Source organism: Trichechus manatus, unplaced genomic scaffold, assembly GCF_000243295.1.
Source record: "Trichechus manatus latirostris isolate Lorelei unplaced genomic scaffold, TriManLat1.0 scaffold00016, whole genome shotgun sequence".
Taxonomy (NCBI): Eukaryota; Metazoa; Chordata; class Mammalia; order Sirenia; family Trichechidae; genus Trichechus; species Trichechus manatus.
The window spans coordinates 1951088-1976865 of record NW_004443952.1 but is presented as its reverse complement, the minus strand read 5'-3'; the positions used below and the strand labels follow the sequence as shown (position 1 = coordinate 1976865).

The following is a 25778-nucleotide window of genomic DNA, read 5'->3' as shown; positions in this document are numbered from 1 at the left end:
TTAAGTGCTCAGTTGCTAAGCAAAGATCAGTCTTTCAAACCCACCAGTGGCTCCGCAGAAGAAAAAACCCGGAGATCTGCTCCCATAAAGATTACAGCCTATGAAACCCTATGGGGCAGTTCTACTCTGTCATATAGGTTCATCATGAGTCAGAATCAACTTGACAGCACACTGCAACAACAACAAGCACAGTATCTAACAGTCAGCAGGCACTCATGCATATTTAATGGGTAAAGGGATAAATGAATGGATGGAGGGACTTGTGCACAACTGCTAGCTCCAGCTCTTACTAACTTCATGACCTTAGGAAAGCTAAGAGGCTTAACTTCTCTGATCCTCAGTTTCCTTATCAAAGCTTACTTTGTAGAGTTGTTCTAAAAATTAAGTGAAATATTTTATATCTTGATTGTGGTGATAATTATATGACTGAATAAGTTTGTCGAATTCATAGAACTGTACGCCTAAAGGGGTGAATTTTACTGTATGTAAATTATACCCCAATGAACCTGAAAACAAAATCAATGAACTAACACATGTGTCTTGGCTATCCAGTGCCGCTGCAACAGAAACACCACATGGATGGCTCCAACAAACAGAAATTTATTCTCCCACAGTCCAGGAGGCCAGAAGTCTGAACCCAGGGTGCCAGCTCCTGGGGAAGGCTTTGTTTCTCCAGGGGAATGTTCCTGTCATCAATCTTTCCCTGGTCTAGGAGCCTGTCAGCATAGGGACCCTGGGCCAAAGGACACGCTCCACTCCTGGAGCTTCTTTCTTGGTGGTATGAGGTCTCTATCCTCTCTGCTTGCTTCTGTCTTTTATATCTCAAAACAGAGTGACTCAAGATACAACCTAATCCTGTAGATTGTGTCCCTCCTCATTAACATAACTGCTCCTAATCCTGCCTCATTAACGTCATAGAGGTTAGGATTTACAACACATAGGAAAATTATATCAGATTACAAAATGGTGGACTGGAAATCATGGCTTACCCAGGTTAACACACATTTTTGGGGGACACAATTCAATCCATAACAACATGTAAAGCTCTTAGCACACAATAGTTGTTCAGCGAAAGTCATTTCCTGTTCTAACCAGTTTTCTCTTGCTTTTTGTGGATGCCTTAGGCAGTCTCAGGCAGTCCCTATGCTAGCAATCAAAAGCATCTTGCACATATCTCAAATTTTAATAGAATGCTTATCACATTGTATTATGTGTGTTTATGTTCATGCCCCTACTAGTCTGTGAGCTCTCTGAAGGCAAGAGGTAATGACACATTCATTTCCCATTGCCATATCACCTAGCACAGAAGTGGTGTTCAGTAGGAATGCTTGAATGAACGTGAATTTGAGACAGAATGTGTTTCAGAGACGACTGTGGTTCTCTGTTCTGTGCTTAGCATGCTCCACATCTTTCCTTCCATCTCTTGTAAGCAGGACTTATATCTTCCTTCCCGCCATCATGGCTTGAAACTTGAAAGTTATTTTGACTTAATTTCAGTAGTTACAGAGACAGGAGCTCAGAAAAATCTGACTTTAAAAAAAAAAAAAGTACACAGACCCAAAAACCATTCTAAGAGAACAATGGTGTTCAAGGACTTGACCACTAATTTTAGCACATATTTTGTTTTGGATCCCTTATGATTCTTGAGGACAAGAACTGTGCCTTTATTATCTCTGCATTCTTTACTAGACATGAAGCACAGTGTTCAATTATAGTAGGAGTTCAACAATAAAATTGCTCAATTCAGCGTCTATTAGTAAAGTACCTTTACTCTCCATTTTATTAAGCCAAGCTCTATACTAGATAGTAAAACTCAAACCAAACCTATTGCCATTGAGTCAATTCTGACTCACAGTGACCCTGTAGGACAGAGTAGAACTGCCCCACAGGATTTCCAAGGAGCAGCTGGTGGATTTGAACTGCCAACCTTTTGGTGGGCAGCTGAGCTCTTAACCACTGCACGACCAGGGCTCGCTCTAGATAGTAAAGATATGGAAAATAAATAAGACACAAGTTCTGACATCAAGGGGTCCCGGCTGTGTTAGAGAACAAAATTTATAAATGTATAATTATAATAAAATATACACAGAAATATTCACAAGTTTCAGTGGGAGCAAAGAAGATCCCTTACTTCTGTAGCAGTAGAAGAGTTCAGAAAAGTAGAAGAGTTCAGACAAGACTGAACTCAAACAGTGTGCATAGTTCAGCATTCACCAATTTGTATGCCACAGAATCATAGATCTGCAAATATCCCCAGGATCAAATACATTCAGGAAACTCTGTACTAGATCCATCTCTGGAGACTCATAATGCACATTAGCACAGTTAAGGTACTGAGAAGTCCTGCAGTAAATAAATGTGGTTTATGTTGTTTAATTCAGTATGTAAGTATTATTGAGCTTTTGCTAAGTTATTCCGTGGTAACAAATAACGTCAAAATCCCAGTGGCTTACCACGAAAGTTTATTTCTTGCTCATGTTACAGGTTAGCTGTGCTTTGGCTCTGCTCTGGATGTTTTCTACATTTTGGATCCAAGCTGAAGGAGCAGTCCTTATTAGGAATTTGACATCCTCGTGGCAGAGGGACAAGAGCAAAGGCCAAGCCGGGTAATGTCTCTCCTAAAGCATCTGCTCAAATGTGGCATGCACCATGTTCTTTCACATCCCACTGGCCAAAGTAAATCACATGGTCAATTCCAATGTCAACTGAAAGGATGTATACACCTCCCACAGGGCAGTATTGTCAGTCACGTGGCAATGCACCAGGGTGTATAATCTTCTTAGAGGAAGAGAGGAATAATCCAATCATGTAGTCTATCATAAAGTAAAAACTTAGTTGAGCACCACAACTTTTTTTTTAATTTAGCACCTATTAATATCCTTCAGAACCATCATATGTTGTTGTTGGGAATGTAACATGGTACAAACACTGTGAAAAATAGTTTGGCAGTGCCTCAAAAAGTTCGACATAGAGTTACCATATGATCCAGCAATTCTACTCCTAGGTATATACCCAAAACAATAAACTACTTACGTTCAAACAAAAACTTGTACACATATGTGTGTAACAATACTATTCACAATAGCTAAGAGGGAGAAACAACCCAAATGTCCATCCATCAAATAATGGATAAGCAGAATGAGATATATCCATCAATGGAATGTTATTCAGCTATAAAAAGTAATGAAATACTGACATATGCTATAACATGGATAACCTTGAAGACATTACGCTAAGTGCAAGAAGTCAGACACAAAAGGCCACATACTATATGAAGCTACTTATATGAAATATCAAAAATAGGCAAATCCATAGAGACAGAAAGTGGATTAGTGGTTGCTAGGGCCTGGGAGAGGTGGAACTGGGGATTGACTCCTTAATGTGTATGAGGTTTCCTTTCAGGGTGAAGAAAAAGTTCTAGAATTAGACAGTGGTGGTGACTGCACAACACTGTGAATGTACTTAATGCCACTGAATTGTATATGCTAAGATGGTTAAAATGGTCAATTTTATGTTATGTATTTTACAACCATAAAAATAAAGAAATAAGCAAAACAAAACAAAGAAAATCTTTCAGAACTAGTGTACTATGGCATACACTTGGGGAAATGGCATATACTCGGGGAAATGCCAGTCTAGCTAGTACCACAAGATCTAAAGTTAATAAACATAGTTATTTAATAGATACTTATTTAGTATCTACAATATACCTCACGTAGCTTCACACTGTGATGCAAAGAAAAATAAGACCTGTTGCCCAATCTCAAGAAAAGTGCATTTTGGCAGTTCATATCAATGCATTAGCGAACATTTATTGAACTCTTACTTCAAAGTAAACACTATGCTAAGAAGACATGAATAATGTGTATGTAAAAAAGATACAATTACTCTCTTGGGGGTCTTCATTGCAATTTAGTGGTAGATAGTACAATTGTGCACATAAGACAAGGCAGAATGTATCTGGACTATAATAAAGTCACATCAAACGTGCTATGTTTGCAGTGTAAAAGGAGAGCTTAATTCTGACTAAGGTGAATTGTGAGGGAAAATGTAAGGATTAACTCAATAATCTTAAAATATAAACAAGTGCCATTGCTTCAGAGTCAGTGAACTAATTACTGTGGTTTACTTACTTAGGTTCTCATCATCCTGATACTTGATTTTTGTACAATTAACAAGATTGACAAGGGATCTATAGGACATAGTTGTTAAAATAGATGAAATTGCCACAAAGACCATTTATGCACCAGGATTTCCATCCTGCAAACCTAGCCACAAGTTTATTTGAAAAACATATCCCCACATTACTATATACTAAGAGATAACTTCCCTAATATCTTTTCTCTCATAACCAGCTGACACCTATCAATTGATACTTGCTTAGAATTTCTACTTCCTTCCTGCACAAGTCTGAGTCTCCATCTTGATTCTAGGTTTTCTCCGGTAAGAGGCAACACTTTTTACAATCATTTACTCCTGGAATGTTATAAGATGTTAGTGACCATCTGTTCTAGGGGTATTATTTTTTCTTCTGCTTCTGGATTCTTTTGAGAATATGAGGACAGCTATGGATATTCTTCCCTGAAAATCAGGCACACATACATACATACACAATTTGGCAAGTAATTTTAGGAAAATCACAGAATTTCTAAAGAAAACAGTAGAACCTATACAAATTTACACTGCTGGTACAGAGAAAGGACTATATAAATACTTACTCTAATAAAACCTGTGATTATTTATTCACGTGCCCCAGGTTGATAAGCAGTATGATGTTGTGATTAAGAACATGGGCACTGAGTGGACCAGGGTTCAAATTCCTGCTCTGCCACCTACAAGATAAGTTACTTAACCACTGTGAGCCTCAATTAACAAACCTGGAAAATGGGGCTGTGTTGATGTTACATGAGATACTTATATAAAGAAATGAGCTCTCATTGATTAGGGGACACTGAGCACTGTTAAGGATGATGGAAAAATTTCACAATGGATAACAGTGACAGTTGAAGCACATGATACACATAATTAATTTCACTCAATTGTACATGTGATTAATGATGAAATGGAATGTTTTGTTACATGTATATTTGTTGTTGTTAGATGCCACCAAGTCAATTTTCAACTCATATCAACCCAATGTGACAGAGCAGAAGTGCCCATAGAGTTTCTAGGCTGTATTTTTATAGAAGCAGATCACCAGCTCTATTCTCTGGTGGAGCCGCTGAACGGGTTCTAACTGCCAACCTTTCAGTTAGCAGCCAAGTGCTTAACCATTGCACCACCAGGGCTCCTTTGATATATATTTACCACAGTTATAAAAAAAAAAGTAAAAGAAAGAAAGAAATAAGCTCTATATATGGCACATGGGAATTATCCAGTAAATTGTAACTATGATTATTATTAACATAACAAATCTCTTGTTTTTTAGGTCTGATGCTTTCTATCTGTTTTCCAAATAAATGGAGACCCATGGCTCTGAGTCAGAGGTGTTCCTATGCCTGTTTTGTGGGTTAGAAGACGTGGGGAAGCTCAGAGGCTTAAGTAAGTAGCCCAAAGTCTTGTCACTAACAAGTCTTCTCTCCTGATGCCCCACCCCGATTCTTATTTGTTTTCTGATTGAGTCTTTGGTTGATATCTATAATGCACTTCTTGAGCAGAGCTCCACTTCTCCTTCTGACAAGGCAGAGAACAGGGTGTTCCTGGCTCATAAAGGAAAACCAACATTTGGATGCAGCAGATGGGTGAAAGTCAAGAAGCACTGCTCTTTTATTGAACAGGCCTCAGAGACAGACCACAGGAAGGCAGAGACATGGCTTCCTGTCAAGTACCTCCCAGGCCTCTGCTAACCAAACAAAAGGGGACCTCAGTAAGGAGCCATTCCCTATGAGCAAGGGCTATCTTAAAGAGGACTCCCCCAGAGCTGCTGACTAGAGCAGACACTGGCTACAGCCACTCAGCGAAGCAACCTGGGATCCCAAGGGTACATGGGGCGATAGGGACGTAAGAAAGGAGGAGGGTTTTTGATATGGAGACCTGTTCATGTCCTGTCTCCTTTTCCTCTACTACTAGTTGGGCAGGGACTGATTCTGGTGCTACCCACGTGACAGTGTGCCATGCTGACTCTGAGCTACAAGAGAGGAATAAAGGGGCATAGAGCCAAGAGGACTAGGAATCAAAAGCTAGGACCTTGAGGAGGAGATTTTACATCTTCAAGCCCCAGTTTCTTCATCTGGAAAATGGGGAGTCTGATCCTCACTTCTTAGTTGTTGGGAAAAAGAAATGGGCTAATTGAAATAAAACACTTGGCAGAATGCCTAACAAGGAGTAGATCAAAACATGTTATTTTTAAACATTCCTTCAACATTCTCTATTCGTCTCTTTCTATTAGTTGTGGTGAGCTTATTTCCAATATAGTGATCTTTACCCTATTTGTGATACTTACATAGTGAAGAAAGGGATTATTGCTACTATTTCTCTTCCTCAGCCTCTTCCTCCTGTTCCTCTCTCTTTCCCCTCTATTCCCTTTTTCCTTGTTCCCCTCTCCCCTCCTCCTTTTGCTCTCTCTCCTCTCCCTTTCATTCCCTTCCATTCCCCTCCCTATCATCTTCCTTTATCTCTTCCCTCTCTTTCCCTTTCCCTCCTTCTGGTCTCTTTCCTCCCTTCTTCCTCCCCATCTTCTCTTCCTCCCCTTCCTCTCCTGTTTTCTCTTCCCCTCTTCCCACTCCCTTTCCCCATTTTCCCTCTCCTCTTCTGCCTCCACTTCCTTCTCCTCCTCTTCCTTATCTTGCCCTTTCTATTCTCACTCTTTGTTGTTGTTGTTAGGTGCTGTAGGGTTGGGTATAAATCATAGCGCTCTTATGTTTAACAGTATGAAACACTGGCCGGTCCTGTGCCATTCTCACAGTCTCTGCTATGTTTGAGCCCACTGTTGTAGCCACTGTGTCAATTCATCTCATTGAGTCTTCCTCTTTTTCACTGACCCTCCACTTTACCAAGCATGATGTCCTTCTCCAGGGATTGTCACTCTAGCACCAATCATTTACAAAAATTCAATTCAACAAACATGTATTGAGTTCTAATATCCATGACTTTGTGTTGAATATTATGAAATACAAAGTTGGCAAGGCAAAATCTCTTCCTTAAAGAGGTCTATAATCTAATCTAATAGAAGAGATAAAGCCCAAGCAGAAATGATGATGATGCAAGGTGAATAAAAAATCATGTCTTAGCGGGGTCTAACCAAAGAGCTATAAGGAGTCAAATGAGGGAATTCTAGCCAGTTGTATACATGTGAATAAGTACATGCTTGTGTGAAGGTATATGGAGGGGGTTACCATTTAAAGTGACTCCTGAAGATTAAGTGGAATGCCACCAGGTTGGGATGAAGATTTGAGGCAGCCCTAGTAAAGTATAAGGCTGAGCAAAGGCACAAGGGTGAGAAAGAGCAGGATGAGTTAGAGAACAATCGATCTGTATGATTGGGCATATAGGTCATTATCATCACTGCTATTATTTATTTGACAGTTAAGTGTTTATAGAAAACTCCCACCTAAACTGCTCCAAAGGGATCTGATGAGAGCTAAAGCAGGAAAGTGACTTTGGGAATCCATTATGGAGGCTCTTGAAAGCCAAGCTGGGAATTTGGTTCTTAAACTTGAAGGACCTGGGGGAGCCATTGAACGGTTTCAGGCAGGAGTGGATCCTAATTGACCTGTGCTTTAGAAAGATTAATCCAAGAGGATGAGTTAGTGTACAATGAATATAGAACCACTGAGGAAAATACCAATCACTTCATTGATCCATCAAGAAACAATAATCAAACCGAGATTTATCTCTTCTGTAGGCCGTTAGGCTTTTGCAACATATGCAATTAGTTTAACCCTCTAGACTGTGAGCTTCAGGGAAGGTCCTATTCATTTATCATCTTGATTCCCCCACTTCGTCCAGCCCAGTAGTTCTTTGGTGTTTCACAAATGTTTGCTGAGGTTTTATGGATTGATTTATTGAGTTTCTACTATGTAAGTGACACTGTATTTAATATGTCCAGGGACAAAAAAGCAGAAGTCATTCATTTATTTGTTCAACATATATTTAATGAATGTCTGATATATGCCAAGCACTGTGCTTGGCTATGCTGTGGAAGATGCAAAGATAAATAAAGCAAATATTTTGCAAACAGCATACAAATAGAGGAGGTAAAAATAATACCTAACATTTTTGAATGCTTAATGTGGGCCAAGCACTATGTATGTTCTTACCTGCATTGGCTATTATAACACTTACAACAACCAGATGACATCGGTAAAGAACAGAGGCTCAGAGGCTGCAGTGTTTCATTTAAGGTCACTCAGCTACCAAACGGTAGAAATGGTACTTGAACTAACATCTTTCTGATTCAGAGCCTTTTATAAACCACTATGCTACATTGTCTCTCTTTGTAGAAGGAAGCAAGCAACAAAGACCACAGGGAGAGGAGAAGACCATAAGGGAAAGGAGGAGCATAATGCAGAAGGTCAGAGAAGCCAAAGAACAGTTCTGATTGGTGTGCTCCCAAATGGCTTTTCAGAAGAGGTAGCATTCGAATGGCCCAGTGGTTTGATTCCTTACCTAGACGATGTAACAACCAATGAAGTAAAAAAGGCACATACACTTTTGAAGAATGCTCTCCATGTAAGGTAGCATAGTGGCTGTATATAGTAGGCCCTCAGAAAATGCTTGTTAGGTTGAACTAAATCTAGTATAATGGGGACTAGGAAGTGTAAAAATTCAGAGAAAGTAGAGCTTATTATAGTCTGAATTTTTTTTTTTAATTCATTCATTCATTCATGGATTCCTTTAACAAATATTTTCTGAGCAATGGCTGTGTACCAGGCTCTACGTATTGTGCTGGAGATAGATATGGTCTCTTTCAACCAGGAATTGACATTCCAGTTGGGAAAACAGATTAGTAATAGGACGATTATACTACTGTGTGACAAGTGCTAGGGAAGACAGTGGGCAAGGCACCTAACAACCTGGGAAGAGAAGCTTTCCTGGAAGAGGTGGTATCTCAGGAACTGGAGAGAGTATGTGCACATGTGCAGTGTAATTAAACAAAAAAAAAGTGATTGCTGTAGTGGATTGTTAGAAATTCCATCCTTGTCTGGAAGAAGAGTGTGGGTGTGTGTTGGATGATGAAATAAGACAAAGTCAGGAAGACAGGCAAGACTTAGATTATGAATAGCCTGGGGGAGCCCTGGTAATGCAGTGGTTAAGTACTCAGCTGCTAACTGAAAGGCTAACAGTTCAAATCCACTGGCCACTCTGTGGAAAGATGTGGCAGTCTGCTTCCATAAAGATTTACAGCTTGGAAACCCCATGGGGGCAGTTCTGCTCTGTCCTAGATAAGTCAGAATCGACTTGACAGCAATGGATTTGGGTAAGCTAAGAAGCCTAAACTTTATACCCAAACCTCTATAGAGGCCATGAAGGGTTTTAAGCAGGGAAGTGACAGCATTCGATTTGTGTTTTAAGAAGACCATACAGGCTGCTGTATCAACAGGAGTGAGATCGGAATCAAGAAGGCTTGTTTGGCAATCATTATAATGATGTAGGAAAGGAATAAATGATGAGAGGCTGAACCAAAGCAGGGGTTGGGGAGGAGAGGATTCCTGATGAAGGGATGTTGCATTGAAAAGATAGAAGGAACTCAGTAAACGAGACGAGGCTATTTAAGGCATGAAGAAAGCATGAGTGATAGGAGATGGAACTTCCTCTGAAAGGAGTTGAGGTTTTAAGTCAAGACACAAGAAAAGAGTGGGTAGGAGTATGAGGAAAGGAGAAAGAAGGAAGAAATAGGAAGAAGAGGGTTAAGAAAGGATTTGAAACCAAGAAATAAAATTAACCCTTTGAACATGAAGATTAAGAGGAGCTCTCAAAATAGAGTCTCCAGTGGTCTTGTATGCCTGTATGAAGGTGTAGGCAGTGGGTAGATGATGTCCCAAGGCAGCGGTCTTTCATTCCATCTTTCTTCACTGCCCCAGTTTCCCATCTTTTAGAGACCTTCATCTTCCTCTCGACCATCTTTCTCTTTTGGAAAATAGAGATGGGTTAATGAGCTCACTCCTTTTTCAATGAGATAAAGACCACCTGCCATTGAATCTAAGATGCCATCAGTTGTAAAATATGCTTTATTTATGTACCACTAAGCCAAAAAAAAAAAAAAGAGTCCCTGGGTGGCGCAAACATTTAACAAGCTCAGCTTCTAACCAAATGGTCGGTAGTTTGAGTCCACCCAGAGTCATCTCAGAATAAAGGTGGCAATTTACTTCCAAAAAATCAGCCATTGAAAACCCTATGGAGCACAGTTCTACCTTGACATACAAGGGTCACCACGAGTTACTTGATGGCAACTAGTTAACTGGTTAAGAGTAAAAAAAAAAACTCTAAAAATTAAGCTATGACACACATCAATTATAAGCATTCTAATTTCAGAGATACTAAAATCTGAAAAAGAAAGTATGCCACTTAAAATCTATGAAAAGTAATCATGAATAAAATTCAAAAATATGCTCCCATCACTACATCTATGAATTGTACTCAAATATCTGGACCCATATATTCTCCCTTCCCTCACTTTACTATGGATGAACTGTCAGGTGCTACTAAGACAAATAATTCCAGTCAAACAGTACACCCCACTCACTCTTGTCTGCTCAACTTTGATCTTAAAACACCCCTTCTCTTGCTCTCAACATCAATTTTTGCCTCTCTACTGAATAATTAGCATCAGCATATAACATTCCCGTTGTTTCTATGTTAAAAAGGAAAAAAAAAAAAACTCACTTGATTCCATATCACCTTCTGCTATTGTGCCATTTACTACGTAACCCCTGCGTGGAGTTTTCTATGGGCTGTCTTCTCTACCGCTCTTCCATTCTCTCTTGAATTCATTAAACTCAAACTTAACCCCCCTCATTCCATTGAAATATCTCTTGTCAAGGTCACCAATGACCTCTATGTTGCTAAATCAAATACTCTGTTCTCATTCCTTGTCTTAATCATCCTATCAGCAGCATTTGACAGCTGATCATGATCTCTGTTTTGAAAAACATTTTTTACTTGGTGTCATGGATTGAATTATGTCCCCCCAAAAATGTGTGTATCAATTTGGCTGGGACACGATTCCTAGTATTATGTGATTTTCCTATATGTTGTAAATTCTGCCTCTATGATGTTAATGAGGGAGGATGGGCGGCAATTGTGTTAGGGAGGCCAGGCTCAATCTACAAGATTGGATTGTGTCTTGAGGCAATCTCTTGAAATATAAAAGACAGAAGGGAGCAGAGACACAGGGGAACCTCATACCACCAAGAAAGCAGTGCTGGGAGCAAAGCATGTCCTTTGGACCCAGGGTCCCTCATGGAGAAGCTCCGAGTCCAGGGGAAGATTTATGAGAAGGTCAATAGGAGAGAAAGCCTTCCCCTGGAGCTGATGACACCCTGAATTCGGACTTTTAGCCTACTTTACTGTGAGGAAATAAACTTCTCTTTGTTAAAGACATCCACTTGTGGTAATTCTGTTATAGCAGCACTAGATGACTAAGACACTTGGCTTCCAGGATATCACCTCTGTTGGCTCTCTTCCCATCTCTCGTACCACTCCTCAATTTCCTTTTCTTATTCCTCCTGATCATTCCATCATCTCAACCCCTCTATATGAAACACTCCATAGCTCAATAATTAGATTCCTTCTCTTCTCTACCTACACTGTCTCCCAAGGTAAATTTGTCCAATTCCATGGCATTAAATGTCATCTCTATGTTAATTTATATCTCCAGTTGTCTTCACTGACTTTGCAAATGCCCACTCAACTTCTACATTTGTGTATCTAATAGACTTCTCAAACATAGAAGGTTTAAACCCAATTCCTCATGTCTCATCAAAACCAGTCTCTCCCACAGCCTTCCCCATCTCAGTAAATGACAACTCCATCATTGCAATTGCTCAGGCAAAACCCTGGCATCATCTTTGACTTCTCTTTGCCTCCGACAAGCATTTTCCAGTCCACTGACAAGAAATATTCCCCAAAATATCAGTCCTACCTTAAAAAATATATCTATAATCAGTCACTATATAAGTATATAAATATATTTCTTTGTTTATTTGTTTATTCTCCGCTTCACCCTCACAATCCCACACAATAAATATAAGCTCCAAAATGATACCTAGCTTGTTCTATTCACTAACGTGACATATAGTCGATGCTTAATAAATATTGATGAATGAATGAGTGAATGTATGAATAAGTACAGCTCTGGCTCATCCCTAGATTTCAGCAATGTATTCTCTCTGCAGCCTTTTCCACATCAATGAGCTACTGAGATAAAACCGTGTTCTCCGTATACCCCACCAGATGGATACTAGATTAAATTACATGACAATGTCGGTAAAACACTCAATGGGCTTCTTGGAGAAGTGTAAAATGAAGAAGTTATCGTTATGCCATTAGTGTTATTACTACTAGTATGGTTGTTGCTGTTATGACTACTAATAGCCTCTGATCATTTCTATGATCCTTTTTTTCTTGTTTCTATTCTCCTCCAATTGTTTTTTCTATTTCCCTCTACATTTTCCCTGTTTTGATGAATATTTTATGAAACAACACAAGGTAAAGGTCATTACAGTGCCATTCATATTGTCCCTATACCCAAATAAATCTCTGCAGATCTCCCCTCCCAGCCTCATTCAGAGGAAATGGAGAGCAACACCATTTCAGAGAAGGGTCTCTGAAGTCAGACCGTCTCGGTTAGAATCCAGTTCAATCACTCATGGAGTAATTTCTCTAAGCTCCAGCTTCCCCACCTGAAAAATGAGGATTATATTTTTGTCTTCCTCATAGGAATTGTGTGATGATTAAAAACATACTAAATATAAGTATCATAGCATAGTACCTGGCACATAGGGAAGAATAATAAACAATAGCTATTATTGTCTCTCCACCACCCATCTGTCAATCTGTCCTACTGTGGTGGTTTGCGTGATGCTTTGATGCTGGAATTTATGCCACTGGTATTTAAAATACCAGCAGGTTCACCCATAGTGTACAGGTGTTGACAGAGCTTCCAGACTAAGACAGACTAGGAAGAATGGCCTGGTGATCTACTTCCAAAAATCAGCCAGTGAAAGCCTTATGGATCACAACAGAATATTGTTCGATGTAGTGCTGGAAGATAAGCCCCTTAGGTTGGAAAGCACTACAAAATAGCTGCTACAATGAACTCAGACATATCAATGATCATGAAAATGGTGCAGGGCTAGGCAATGTTTCGTTCTGTTATACTTAAGGTCACCATTAGTTGGAGCCAACTTGATAGTAGCTAACGACAACATTATCTCTGGTTACTCTATCCTTAGTCCACGCAGGCTGTCCTCTAGCTGTGCTCTTTCAAAGAGATGAATGCTCTTTCATGCCTCGCTGCTTTATTCATGTTTTCTCTTTGCAGAGGGTATCAAGATGTAGAACATTACTATGAACTTTTAATAGATGCATATTGTATGTACAGAAAAGAGTACACACAAATCATGGTGTACAGCTCCAAGAATTTTCACAAAGTGAACAAATACACCCTGTACTGCATGCCATCCAGATGAAGAAGTAGGACTTTGCCAATACTCCAGAAACCTCTCTTGTGCACCTTCAATCACTGTCCCACTCCTTCTCCCCAAAGATTAACCCTCTCTGGATTTCTAAAACAATGTATTTCTTTTTAATGGCTTGGAACTTTATAGGAATGGAATCAAACAGCCCATACTCTTTTGTGTCTGGTTTGTTTGGCTCAATATTATGTTCACGAGATTCTTCCATATTGTTGCTTGAAACGGTAGTTTATTCTTTCTGTTGCTGTTTGATAGCTCATTGTGTGACTGCACAGCAATGTATTTATCCATTCTCTTGTTGATGGACACTTGGTTTGTTTCCACTTTGGGGCTATTTTGAATAAAACTGCTAAAAACATTCATGTATTTTGGTATCACACGGCACATTTCTGTTGGGTACATCCCTAGGAGTCAGAATTACTAGGTCATAGGGCAAGGACATTTTCCAAAGTGGTTGCACCAATTTACACTCCCACAAACAGTGCATATAAGTTCCCACTGCTCCACATCATGGCTCCTTGGTACTGTTAGGCTTTTTCATTTTTGCCACATGGATTGTTGTGTAATGGTATTGCACTGCGGTATTAATTTACATTTTCTTTTTTCTGACTAGAAGAATTTGAGTATCTTTCAAATGTTTATTTGCCATTTTGATATTTTTGTTTATGAGGCGTCTGTTCATATCTGTTACCCATTTTCTTTTCTTACTGGATTGTCTGTCTTTTTCTTATTGATTTTAGGAGTTCTTTCTATATTCCTTATAAGAGTTCTTCATCAAATAAATGAATTACAAATATTTTCTTCCACTCTATGGCTTGCATTTTTATTTTATTAGTATCTTTTGATGAACAGAAATTTTTAATTTTAATGTAGAACAATTTATTAATCTTGTCCTTTATGCTTAGTGCCTTTTGTATCCCACTGAATAAATACTGACCTACTCAAAAGTCATGAGATGTTCTCCTGTTTTATATTTAAGATGTGTTTTTTTGTTTTGTTTTATCTTTCACCAGGAGAATATTATTCTTTCTCAGCTTTTTTTCATTTTTCCCTATGACTTCACTACTTGGCCAGAAAGAATGAATTCCTTTCTTTTCTGAATCCCCATAATACTATACATTACTTTTATTATCTCTATTATATTATATATTACTTGACTCATATAGATCTGCCTAGCTAGCCTCTTTTTCTCATCCCCACACCCTACTCATCCTAAATTATCTAAATTCCTCATGGTCTTTTCACTAAATCCTGGTCACGATGCCTCCGGAGTAATTCCAGAACTGGTCTATTTCTCTCCACCCCTACTGCCACCTCCATAGTCTAAACCTGTGACATCTCATCTTGAGCACTGCAGTAGCCTCCTAACTGGTCACTAGCCTCTAATCTACTTCTTTCTAATGACTTAACCACCCAGCATCCACAGTGATCTTCTAAAACATTAATTTCTTTGTGCTACTTCCTTGCTTAACACTATTCCATGCACCCATTGTTCTCAAGTTAAATTTCACCTCATTAATGCACTGCAGAGGCCTTCTGGGATTTGAACCCGGGCTTGTATCTTATATTTCTCACCATTGATGGCTCTGCTCTAATCTCTAAAAACCCCATAAGATGTCTTCATTTCCTCAAACATCCCTTCCTACAGACTCTTCTGCCTGCCTCCATACCCATGTCTTGCCCTCCTATTCATTCTTCAGGTCTCATCCTATATATTTTTTCCACAGGTAGACTTCCCTGACTCCCTAGTAGGTTAAATACCCTTACTATCTGGTACTATAGATCCCTCATTATGTTTCTCCATTAAAATTCATTACACTTATTATTCTTTGTTTTAATCCCATCTTCCCCGATAGAATGTATGCCTCCTTGGAGCAGGAACCATGTCTGTCTTGTCACCACTATATCCTGGTGCCAAGAAAAAAAACAAACCAAACTCATTGCCATCGAGTCGATTCTGACTCATTGCAACCCTATAGGCCAGAGTAGAACTGCCCCATAGGGTTTCCAAGGAGCAGCTGGTGGATTCGAACTACCAACCTTTTGGTTAGCAATCATAGCTCTTAACCACTGTGCCACCAGGGCTCCAGGTGCCAAGATGAGTTCGTAAAACATAGCTGAATTAAATTTAACTGATTTATGTTCATATACCTAGGGATTAGCATTGAGTTTGGCCCATGATACATCGCAGTAAAGGTCTGATGATTTATTGTCTTCATAAAACCCTAGAATCAGTATTGGAAGGGACATGAACACACTTTCTTCAATCACTGAATCCAATCAAATGATGCTTTTTTTGTGGATAATGTATTTCTAGTAATGTAACCAATAGCAGATCTGGGTTTTGGAGGACAGAGGCTACAATAGTTCCTCTTTGGTAAAAGGAATTCAAAATTATATAAGAAAATCAATATTTTTTGGAATAAGAAAAGATAGGGACTTGGAAGGTGAGGGAATCCTGGCCATTAAGCATCATTATCTTCATGGTAAATCTGCCTCTAAACATCCCTACAATCTCAATAACTTCCTTAGTACTAATATTTACTCCAATTATAACTCACAAGTCTCTGCATCCTCAGCATGCATAGCATGAAACAGCAGGGTGGTCAACAATACAAACTGGAGCCACTGCTGGGGTTTGAACCTTGGCTCTCATTTTGCAAGGTTGCTTGAAGTTATCACCTGAAGTAATAAGTTTGAAAATCCTGGGCAGATCTGTTTTTCTTCTCTCCTATCTTATCATGCACTCTCAGACCCACCTGTTTGGGTGGGATTATTCTTCCTGTGTTAGCGGTTTTGTTTTGTTGTGTTTGGTTTTAACACTAAACCACTTTCTGGGGCTGAATGTCCCTGAGGGATTTTCATTCATTGCTCCCAAGTGACACTACAAGTCCTCCCTGCAACCGTTTGCCAACCATCTTCTATAACAGGAGCACAAATCAGAGTTGCCAAGGAACCAGAATATAAAAGTCATATTAGGCTCTGCTTAGCTCTACCTGCCAATCTCGGCCCAACTTTCCTCCCACTGACATTCAGAATCACCTTTATCGTATACCTTTCTAGAAGGTCACATTTTTAGTCTGCTCAAAGTTAAAGCATGTCATTTTATTTCTGACTATAAAGTTAATACATGATCATTGTAGAAAAGTTAGAAAAAGAACTGGAAGTCTAAAGGACACCATCTATAACCTAACCACCCAGAGGTAACCTGTTTTAACATCTTAGCATATCTCTTCACAATATTATTTTATACATATCTCTTCACATTGTTAAGATCATGCCATACATCCAATCAGAAATTTTACAGTTTTTTTAATTAACATTATATCAACTCATTTTCATATATTGTTGGAAACTCTTTATAAACAACATTTCAGTACCTGCTAAGATTATGTTGTAAGGATGAAATATAATTCACTTAGTCTCCTCATGTGGAAAATTGAGATCTTTACATTGTTTTTTGCTGTTATAAATAATGCTTTTATGAACAACTCTACTTGTACTTAAAGACAGCCTTTTTTTTTCCCCTGCAACCTCCTCTCCTTTTATGATGAATTAATAAGGGTGAAATTACTATTTTAAAGGGTATATTTTCTTAAGGTCATGAATACACATGGAACATCTAACAGGGACCTGACATATAATAGACATCAAATAAATATTTACCGAATCAATATCAACAAATTAATACTTATAATGGTTGCATTCTCACTAGCCGTGTCTAGGAGTGTCTGTCTGTCTACCAGACGGCACTGAATGGTTTCTTCTGTTGTTGTTAGTTGCCGTCAAGTCGGTTCTGACTCATGGAGAACCCTTGCGTGCAGAGTAGACTGCTCCATAGGGTTTTTAAGGCTGTGACCTTTTGGAAACAGATTGCCAGATCTACCTTCTGAGGCACCTGTGGGTGGGTTTGAAGCACCAACCTTTCAGCTAGTAGTCAAGCATTTAACTGTCTGCACCACCCAGGGACTGTTAGAGTGTGCACATGCACACACACACACACACACACACACACACATACATTTAAGACCACAAATGATTAGCAAATAAAGAGGAAGGGGATTACATAGAACCCAAAATTCTATAAAAGCCCTATATTTCTTAGAATTCAAATAACATCTGCCAAAACACACTGAAAATCAAAAACAATAATGTAGATAATTCAGACGATATATGAAACTTTAATATACATTAGGTCTGGAGCATCTATAAATAACAGTGTTTAGACGTTTCATCAAAGTAATCAGATAAAGCTCCCATTTCCATACTTTCTGTGGGAAAAATAATTAATAACCATGAATTTAACATACTGTATATGTTAAAAATTTTAAAAATATATCTTAACTGTCTTAATTTCCATATTCATCGTTTTCATTAGTTCCTCTCTCTTTCATCTTCTTCATTCTCCCTCCATATCATCCCTCCTCCCCTAGGTCTCATCTGGGCTCCTCCCCCACCTTCCCCAGAATAGCCCCACCATTCCCACCCACTTCCTACCTTGAAGGTGCAGTTTGCTCTCCGTGCTTTGCAGAAGGACGGAACTCACAGAGTCCAGATTGTCATAGCTGTTACAGCCCAGAGGCCCAGTGCGTGTCTCTGTGACCTGAAGCAGACATCAAATGAGAAAGGTGTGAAAGGGGTGCCCTTGTCTAGGACAGACCCTGGGGAGTCTTCCCCTGGCAGAGACAAAGTTGGCAGAGTGGGTCTTCTGGCCTGAGTCAATGGCCACCTGCTGAATGTTTTGCTTTTACCTGGGACCATGCTTGGCTGTCTCCAGCACCTTGTTGATGGAATAGCAGGGTGGTTAAACACACAGACTGGAGCCAGACTGTCCAGATTTCACTGCTGGCTCTCACTTCACAAGGTCACTTTAAGTATCACCTCAACTAATAAGGTGAAGCACTATAGTACCTTTCAAAAGCATGGGCTTTGGAATCTGGAAAATGGGGATTTAAATCCTGGTTGGGCCATTTATTTGCTGTATGACCTAAGGAAGTCACCTAACATCTCTAAGCTTCTGCAAACTGAAGCTAGTAAATCCCTTCCAGGGATGTTGCAAGGACGAGACAGGATGAGTGTAAGTGCCCATCACGTGGCAGATGTTCAGTGAAGGGCATCTAAGGATAAAACATCTCTATAAATTAAGCAGAGTACGTGTATATTATTGTTACCCCATCCCATTGAGTCAATTCCGACTCACGGCGATCTTAGGGGACAGAGTAGAACTGCCCCCACAGGGTTTCCAAGGAGTGGCTGGTGGATTTGAACTGGCAACATTTTGGTTAGCAGCCGAGCTCTTAACCACTGTGCCACCAGGGATTCATATTATTGTTAGGCAAGAATAATAAAATTATGCCATTTTCTAAAAGAAGTTTCAGCAACGCGTCCAGTCACTGCTACCACAGGACAAAATACCCCAACCCGAGGGTAGTGTCTTGCCATAACATTGTCTTAGAAGACTTGAAGTGGTGCCAATAGAAGAACAGCTATTACACAGGATAACCTTGAACTAAGTATGATTTAGTAGGAAATGGGGTCTCTTCATCCTTTCAGCCAAGGCAGTCCCCATCATTCAGCATAACCACTTATACGGTTGTTTTGAGGTTTGCACCCAACAATAAAGACACAGCATCCATTGTTGTAGGGAATGAAGATTTGGAAAACAGCCAAATGTACTTTCAGATGCCACTCTGCCCTATTCCAGCTGTGAAACCTTGGAACAGTTACTTTCCCTCTCTAAGCCTCAAATTCTCCATCTATAAAATGTCGGTAATGCTCTTATCCACCTCATTGGGTAAGGAGAGCATAATTTCAAAGTGTTTAGCACTTAGGAAACAGCTAATAAATGGAGGATAATAAGGTTTCTTTTTCTTTACACACAACTTATTATTTTTTTGTACAGAACAATAATATAGTTGTTATTGAGTTAGAGTCAAAACTACCAATTCATTTTACTACAGACATCCGGGAAAAGAAAACCATGGGCAAAATCTCCTCACCTGGGCTGGCTGCTGGTCTCAAACACAGCTGGAAGGGAGACACATTCCAGCCAGCTGAGTCTTGGGGTAGTGGTAAGAAATGGCAAGAAAAACCCATGTCACCAACTGGGTGTAGAAGGCAGTGCTATCGTAAGAATGGTTTCTTGAGTTGCCTCTGTGCCATTTCTCTGCGATTTTCCTGTTAAGGAGGCAGGCTGCACTTGCAGGATGCACAAAAGAGGATTATCTCTGTCAGAGTTTCAATATCTCAGTTCCGCATCCCATCCAGGGGGGAGAGACCATCTGGTGATAATGAAAACCGGGCCTTTATGGCACTCAGACTCGGACGGCTTCATAAAGATCCGTCTCTCTGCTCTGAGCTCCCTAACAACATAATCCCCCCGATATAGGCGATTCTTCTCGGATAAGCTGGCCCTTTGTTTGTCTAACTGATTTATTTCTCTCCTTACTATCTCCCTCTTCAGTAACTCACTCTCTCCCACACTTTTCTCTTGCCTTGGTCGATTTCTGCCTCATCTGCTTGAGTCTCCTAAATATTTTCTCCCCTTTTCCCTAGAGACATCTTTGAAAGTCTTTAAATAAGTCCAGACTTGCATTTTATTCAGAAGAAATTAGAGTGAAGACTCAGAAGTAAAATGCAGGCATAATTTGGTTTAAGAAAATGTGACAGGCAAAAATCTGCATTGAAACCCTCAGAAGAGCTAATCCTTTATATCAAAAATGTCCTTCCACATTCTCTTTACAGAGAGAATCTCTGAATGTATTGTATTTAAAATGGAATCTATTGGGTTTTTTTTGACAATTTCTTGTGCTCTAAGTCACTAAATTGAAAGTCTGGAGCTACTCTATCCAACAGGGTCGCTAGCCATATGTGGCTATTGAAATTTAAGTTTGATTAATTAAATTTAATACAATTACAAATTCAGTTCATAAGTAGCTACATTTCAAGTTCTCAATGACCACATGAGACTAGTGGCTACTGTCTTGGCCAGCACAGATATAGAACATTTCCATCATTGCAGAAGCTTCTATTGGACATCACTGGTCTAGAAGAGCATGGATCAGCAAACTACAGAGCACCTGTGCTTTTGTAAACAGTTTTACTGGAACACAGCCATGACCATGTATTTGCATATGGTCTTTTGCTTCTTTAGTGCTAAAACAGCAGAGTTGAGTCAGAGCAACAGAGCTCAGCAAAGCCTCCATGGCCAACCAAGCTTGAAATATTTATTATCTGGCCCTTTACAGGGAAAAGCGCACCCACTTCTGGTCTAGAGAGTTGAGTTCTAGTCCCTGGTAAGATACTCTGGGCCTCAGTTCCTCCATCGGTGAAAGCGGGGAGGGGAATGAAAAATATAAGTGCTTAAAAAATTACAATCCTACGAGTTAGAGGCCAAGTTTATGCTGGAAGTCCAACTCTTGCTAGCTCTGTGACCTTGGGAAAACTATTTACCCATCTGTAGTCTCAGCTTCTTCACCTAGAAAGGGATCCTGATAATTGTCCACACGAGAACTTTAGGTGTGAAGGAGAGGACTGCTGATAATTATGCTGGGACCATAGCTAGGACAGTCCCAGTAAATCAGGACACACAGCCGCCCTAGTGATAAACCTTGTGCTATTCCAGGGTACCCAGCAACATCAGTCGGAGTGGGTGGCACACGTGGGTGAACTGCACAGGTATGAAGCCAGGAATTGTGTCTGCCCATCCACTCTCAGAACATGCCTTGTATTACTACTGTCTGAAAGACCTGCCTCCTGAATCCACCCTTAAGTCATACCTTTATTGCTCCAGTTGATATCTGGATCTCATGCAGCCTCCTCATGGTGCCATCACGGTCAACAAAGTAGGACGATGCAAGCTGGTGCAGAGCTTCAACACTTTGAGTGGCATTCCCTGACTTCCTGTCGAGGCGACTTTTGTCCATGTACATGGTCAAAGCCTCCTCCCCTGCAGGAGAGAGGAAAAGAAGCTCAGGTAGCCTGTCGAACTTTGAGGCACAAGGACAGGGCTCCAGGTTCTAGTTGCTGAGGACAGCTTCAAACCTCCTACTAATTTTGCCCAAATTCCCTTCTGCCTCTGAAATCAATTTTCATCTGAAAATCAAGGGCACAGTCAAAGAGAAACAGTGCTTCTGTTTTCTTTTCACTATATTAAATGCTGTTATTGTTTTTGTCGTTGTTAGTTGCCATCGAGTTGATCAAATGCTTTGTTGTTGTTGGGTGCCATCCAGTGGGTACTGACTCACAGCGACCCCATGTGACAGAGTAGAACTGTTCCATAGGTTTTCCTAGAAAATTTGAAGTTACACACGTGACTCACACCTGTGACACACATTAGATTTCTATTGGACAATGCTAGTCTAGGGAGACAGACATATAAGGAGAACATTTCAAATACCAGGTGAATAGTCAACATAGAAGGATGTACAGAGTGAAATCGCAGCCCAGAGGAAGGGTGCCTGCATCTCTGTCAGTAACGTGGGCCACAAGGCCCTGAGGACTCTGCCTCTCTCTGGAGCTGCAACCCTTGCCCCTCCCCCTGCAGTAGTGTGCCCTGTTTCTCTCATCTTTTGCCTTTCTCCTGGCTAACTTCTCCTCATCCCTCAGGACTCATCTAACACATTACCTTTTCTGGGAAGCCTTCGCTGAATCCCCCACTCCTCACCTAAACTAGGTTAAGAACTCTGACTGTGCCCTTTCCCAGTCCCCTATACTTCTCCATTATATCACTTACCACATTGTCTGGTGATTGCTTGTTTAATAGCCTGTCTCCTCCACTAAAGCAGAAGCACTGTGAGGTCAGTCAACATTTCACTGCCATTGCCTAGCACAATATGGGAATGTATTAGGTGCTTAACAAATGACTGAAAGATTTATGGATGAATGAGTAAACAGGGAGCTGATGCAACTCTGTAGTGTTTATTGATTTGTCTCTCCTACTAAACTGAAATCTCCCAACAGGAAGGATCCTAATTTGCCTTTTCTTGAGTTGAGTTCTGAGGAAGACACCCATGTTTGGACTTTCTTATGAGCTTTCACTGGTTGTGCAAGCAGACATAATCTTCCTTCCTTTGAACTCCATAGCAACTTGAATAGATTTATTGTAAAAATGCCTGTCGATCCAATTAGATTTTGAGTTGTTGTGGTAGTGGGTAGACGGTAGGGACACAGGGACCATGTGATTCATCTTTGTAAAGCTCCCAATGCTTCTCCTAGGGTCTAATGGAAGAGCAGATTTTCAGTTATCATTTTAGGGATAAATTGATGTATAAACGGATGGGTGGATAGGTAAATTGATGAAGTAAGTGACTATGCTAGAAGCTAGAGCCACGAGGCAGAGGAAATAAATATTCCAAGTGTCATCTCAGGCTCTCCAAGGGGCCTGTGAAAGAAAAGGTGAAGCAAGTCTATTTCCCTCTGGACTGAGAACTAGCAGAAGCAAACCTTAGATCAAAAGGGGTTAATGGGCTTCTTGCTGCATTATTAAGACTTAATTTCTTGTTTATTAACAGAATGTTCTGTTTAGAGTTGCTTTCCCATTTGAGCATTCCTGCAAATTGCCTCTTCACCCTACATAGTCCTTTCTTCAGTCTTTCTGTCCTCCAGGGGACACTGCCTCACTCTCTGCAGCACCGTCTATCAGAGGGGAAAAAAGTGGGACTCAGACATATAGGAGACAGGGCACGTGGTGGGAGCTGGTTGTTTCACCTTTTGAATCAATAGGAAATGTTGCTCCCAGATGGGGGCTGGGGATGTCTGGATTTTAAGGCCTCTGGGATGTTACTTGTCCTTTTAAGCCCCTGTGATTTTATTCTCAACCTTCCTCTTAGCCCAGGGGAAATCTCCCAAAATGCAGGGTAGGGAGTAATGAATATACACAAACATACACACACAAACAAAAACCTGAACCCTTATGCATACAAAGGTATTTATGCAATACACACACACCATTCACAAACATGTGCAAGCTCACATATCCACATATATGTATATACTGTATCCACATATATGAGTGCAGTGTGTATGTATGTGAATGCTTGTATACAGACTTATTTCCAACCATAGGGAGGCATCCATGCACATCTGTCTATGCATAAGCATGCAGACCCATGTACACATACAAGCTGAATCTCACGTATCACACAGACACAGCCTCCAAGACCTTTCCTTTGGCATAAAATACGGTCTTCAGAGGAATTACAGGAAATCTCTGTTTCCCTGTGTATTATTCTATATCCAGAATTTCCTCCCCCCAATCACCTTCTGTAAGAAAACTTCTCATACCAAGGATTTTATGACTTTAACAGATTTCACCAAGACTTGGGGGATCCCGTGGAAACGTCTTAGCTGTCAGCCCTACCACTGGCTGTGCTTCCTCTTTCTCACTTCCTTTCCTCCCGCTTCCCTCCCACTTAAGAGCCAAACAAGCTTATTTCCATGTCCCATGTGTGGCAGTTTAAGGATCATCTTTTGCTGTTTGAGTACGCCCTTGGGACTCACCTGACACCTCAAACAACTTATCAAAGGATTTCTTCTAACACAATACAGGTTCTTAGGAAAAATTAAAGTTGCCTGCGTCTCTTCGCATATAGATGAGGAAACTGATATACAGCCAGAAAAAGGAATTTCTCAATGTCTCCCCCACCCATTTAGTAATCGGCAGGAATGGGCTTCAATCCTAAATCCTTGAGTTCCTCAGCCCCACTAGGTAACAACAACAAGAAGAAGAATGACAACAACAACAGCAACAACATTTTGGTAGATTTCAGACAGCGTACTAAACACTTTCCATTCATCATTTTATTTAATCCTCAAAAAAGCCATGAAGGAAGGAGTATGAGTATGACTATTTGTAAAAAGGAAAACTGAGGCTTAGATGGTTGAGTAACTTGCTAAGGTGACTTAAAGCTGATGAGTAACAGGTGGCAGGATTTGAACCCATGCAATCAAACTTCAGAACTTCCCCTTTTATTCACTACAACTTACCACTTCCCTTCTCTCAGAATGCATGAGGGGGCTCTTATGAAATATTTTCTTCAAGAGTGAATGAATAAAATGATGATGTAAAAGGCCCTCACACAGTTCCTGGCACATGAGAGTAAATCTCTTCCCCTTCCCTCCCTCACTCCACCATGTTTAGGGCTGAGTGAATGAAGATTTATGGCTTGCTGTCCAACACTGCATCTCAGTCCAAAGCTTTGCATATTTTAAAATGTTAGGCTGTAAGAACAGGACAGAAACAAAGCTCTGTAAATAACTCACCACCTCGCCATGGAGAAATTAAAAATATATTTTACTGCAAAAGAAAGGTCTTTGTTACTTAGAATTTCCAGGGACTTGAACAGAACACAGCTTTTAATGGAGGAACTGAATTGGTTGCATTGATTTCTTTTCTTTCTCCCAAATGAAATGGGAGGTGGGAGAAGTTCAAAGGAAAGGGTACAGGTTGATGTCGCACTCAATGTAGAAGTGAATTCATTTTCACTTTACGATGGAAAAGAATTTATACTACATGATTTAACATTCAAAGTCCTTCTTAATTCAGTATCTGACTAGCAACAGACAACAAACACATCCTGGTTGGCTGACTGCTGGAGTGGGTATATAGGCAGCAAATGAGATGGTTAAATAGATGACTGATGTTGGATCAAAATATAATGCAGGCTTTGTAGACAGAAAATCCTAGGTGCAAAAGTTAGTTTTGCCACTTACTAGCTATATAACCTTGAACAAGTTACTTTGCCTCTCCTGGGTCTCAGCTTCCTCATTTATAAAATGGATATAATATGACTTAATTTGCAGTTTTTGAGGACTAGAGAAAAAGTACAATGTCTGCTATGTGGCAAATATTCAATAAGTAGTGGCTAATATTATCATAAGAATAAATGAATTTGTCCAACCAATTTCTCTATCCACATTCCCCACAAAAACCCATAGATTATCAAATTACTAATCTGGTATTTCTCAAAACGTGTATTATATGCTTAGCCTAGAAAGCTCTGCTACCTTCCTTCTACCTAGCAGTTCCTATCAAGCTAAACTGCCTTTCCTCTGTGAAGTCTGTCCTCACCACTGCAGCATACAGTGCACACCCCCTCCTCTGTAGATCCACTGGTGTACCTCACTAGACCCTGCTTCCAT

The 25778-nt window shown here is 40.1% G+C and overlaps 1 protein-coding gene across 1 annotated transcript in view; it reads right to left on the bottom strand.

Moving 5' to 3' along the window:
• The window catches only part of BRINP1 (BMP/retinoic acid inducible neural specific 1), a 216802-nt gene that overhangs the window by 44191 nt on the left and 146833 nt on the right, over positions 1 to 25778 (bottom strand). Inside the window, exons 4-5 of the mRNA XM_004372120.2 lie at positions 21416 to 21585; positions 18135 to 18240 (exon numbers count right to left, since the gene is read on the bottom strand). Coding sequence (XP_004372177.1) covers positions 18135 to 18240; positions 21416 to 21585 — 276 coding nt within the window. The remainder of the gene's footprint in view (positions 1 to 18134; positions 18241 to 21415; positions 21586 to 25778) is intronic.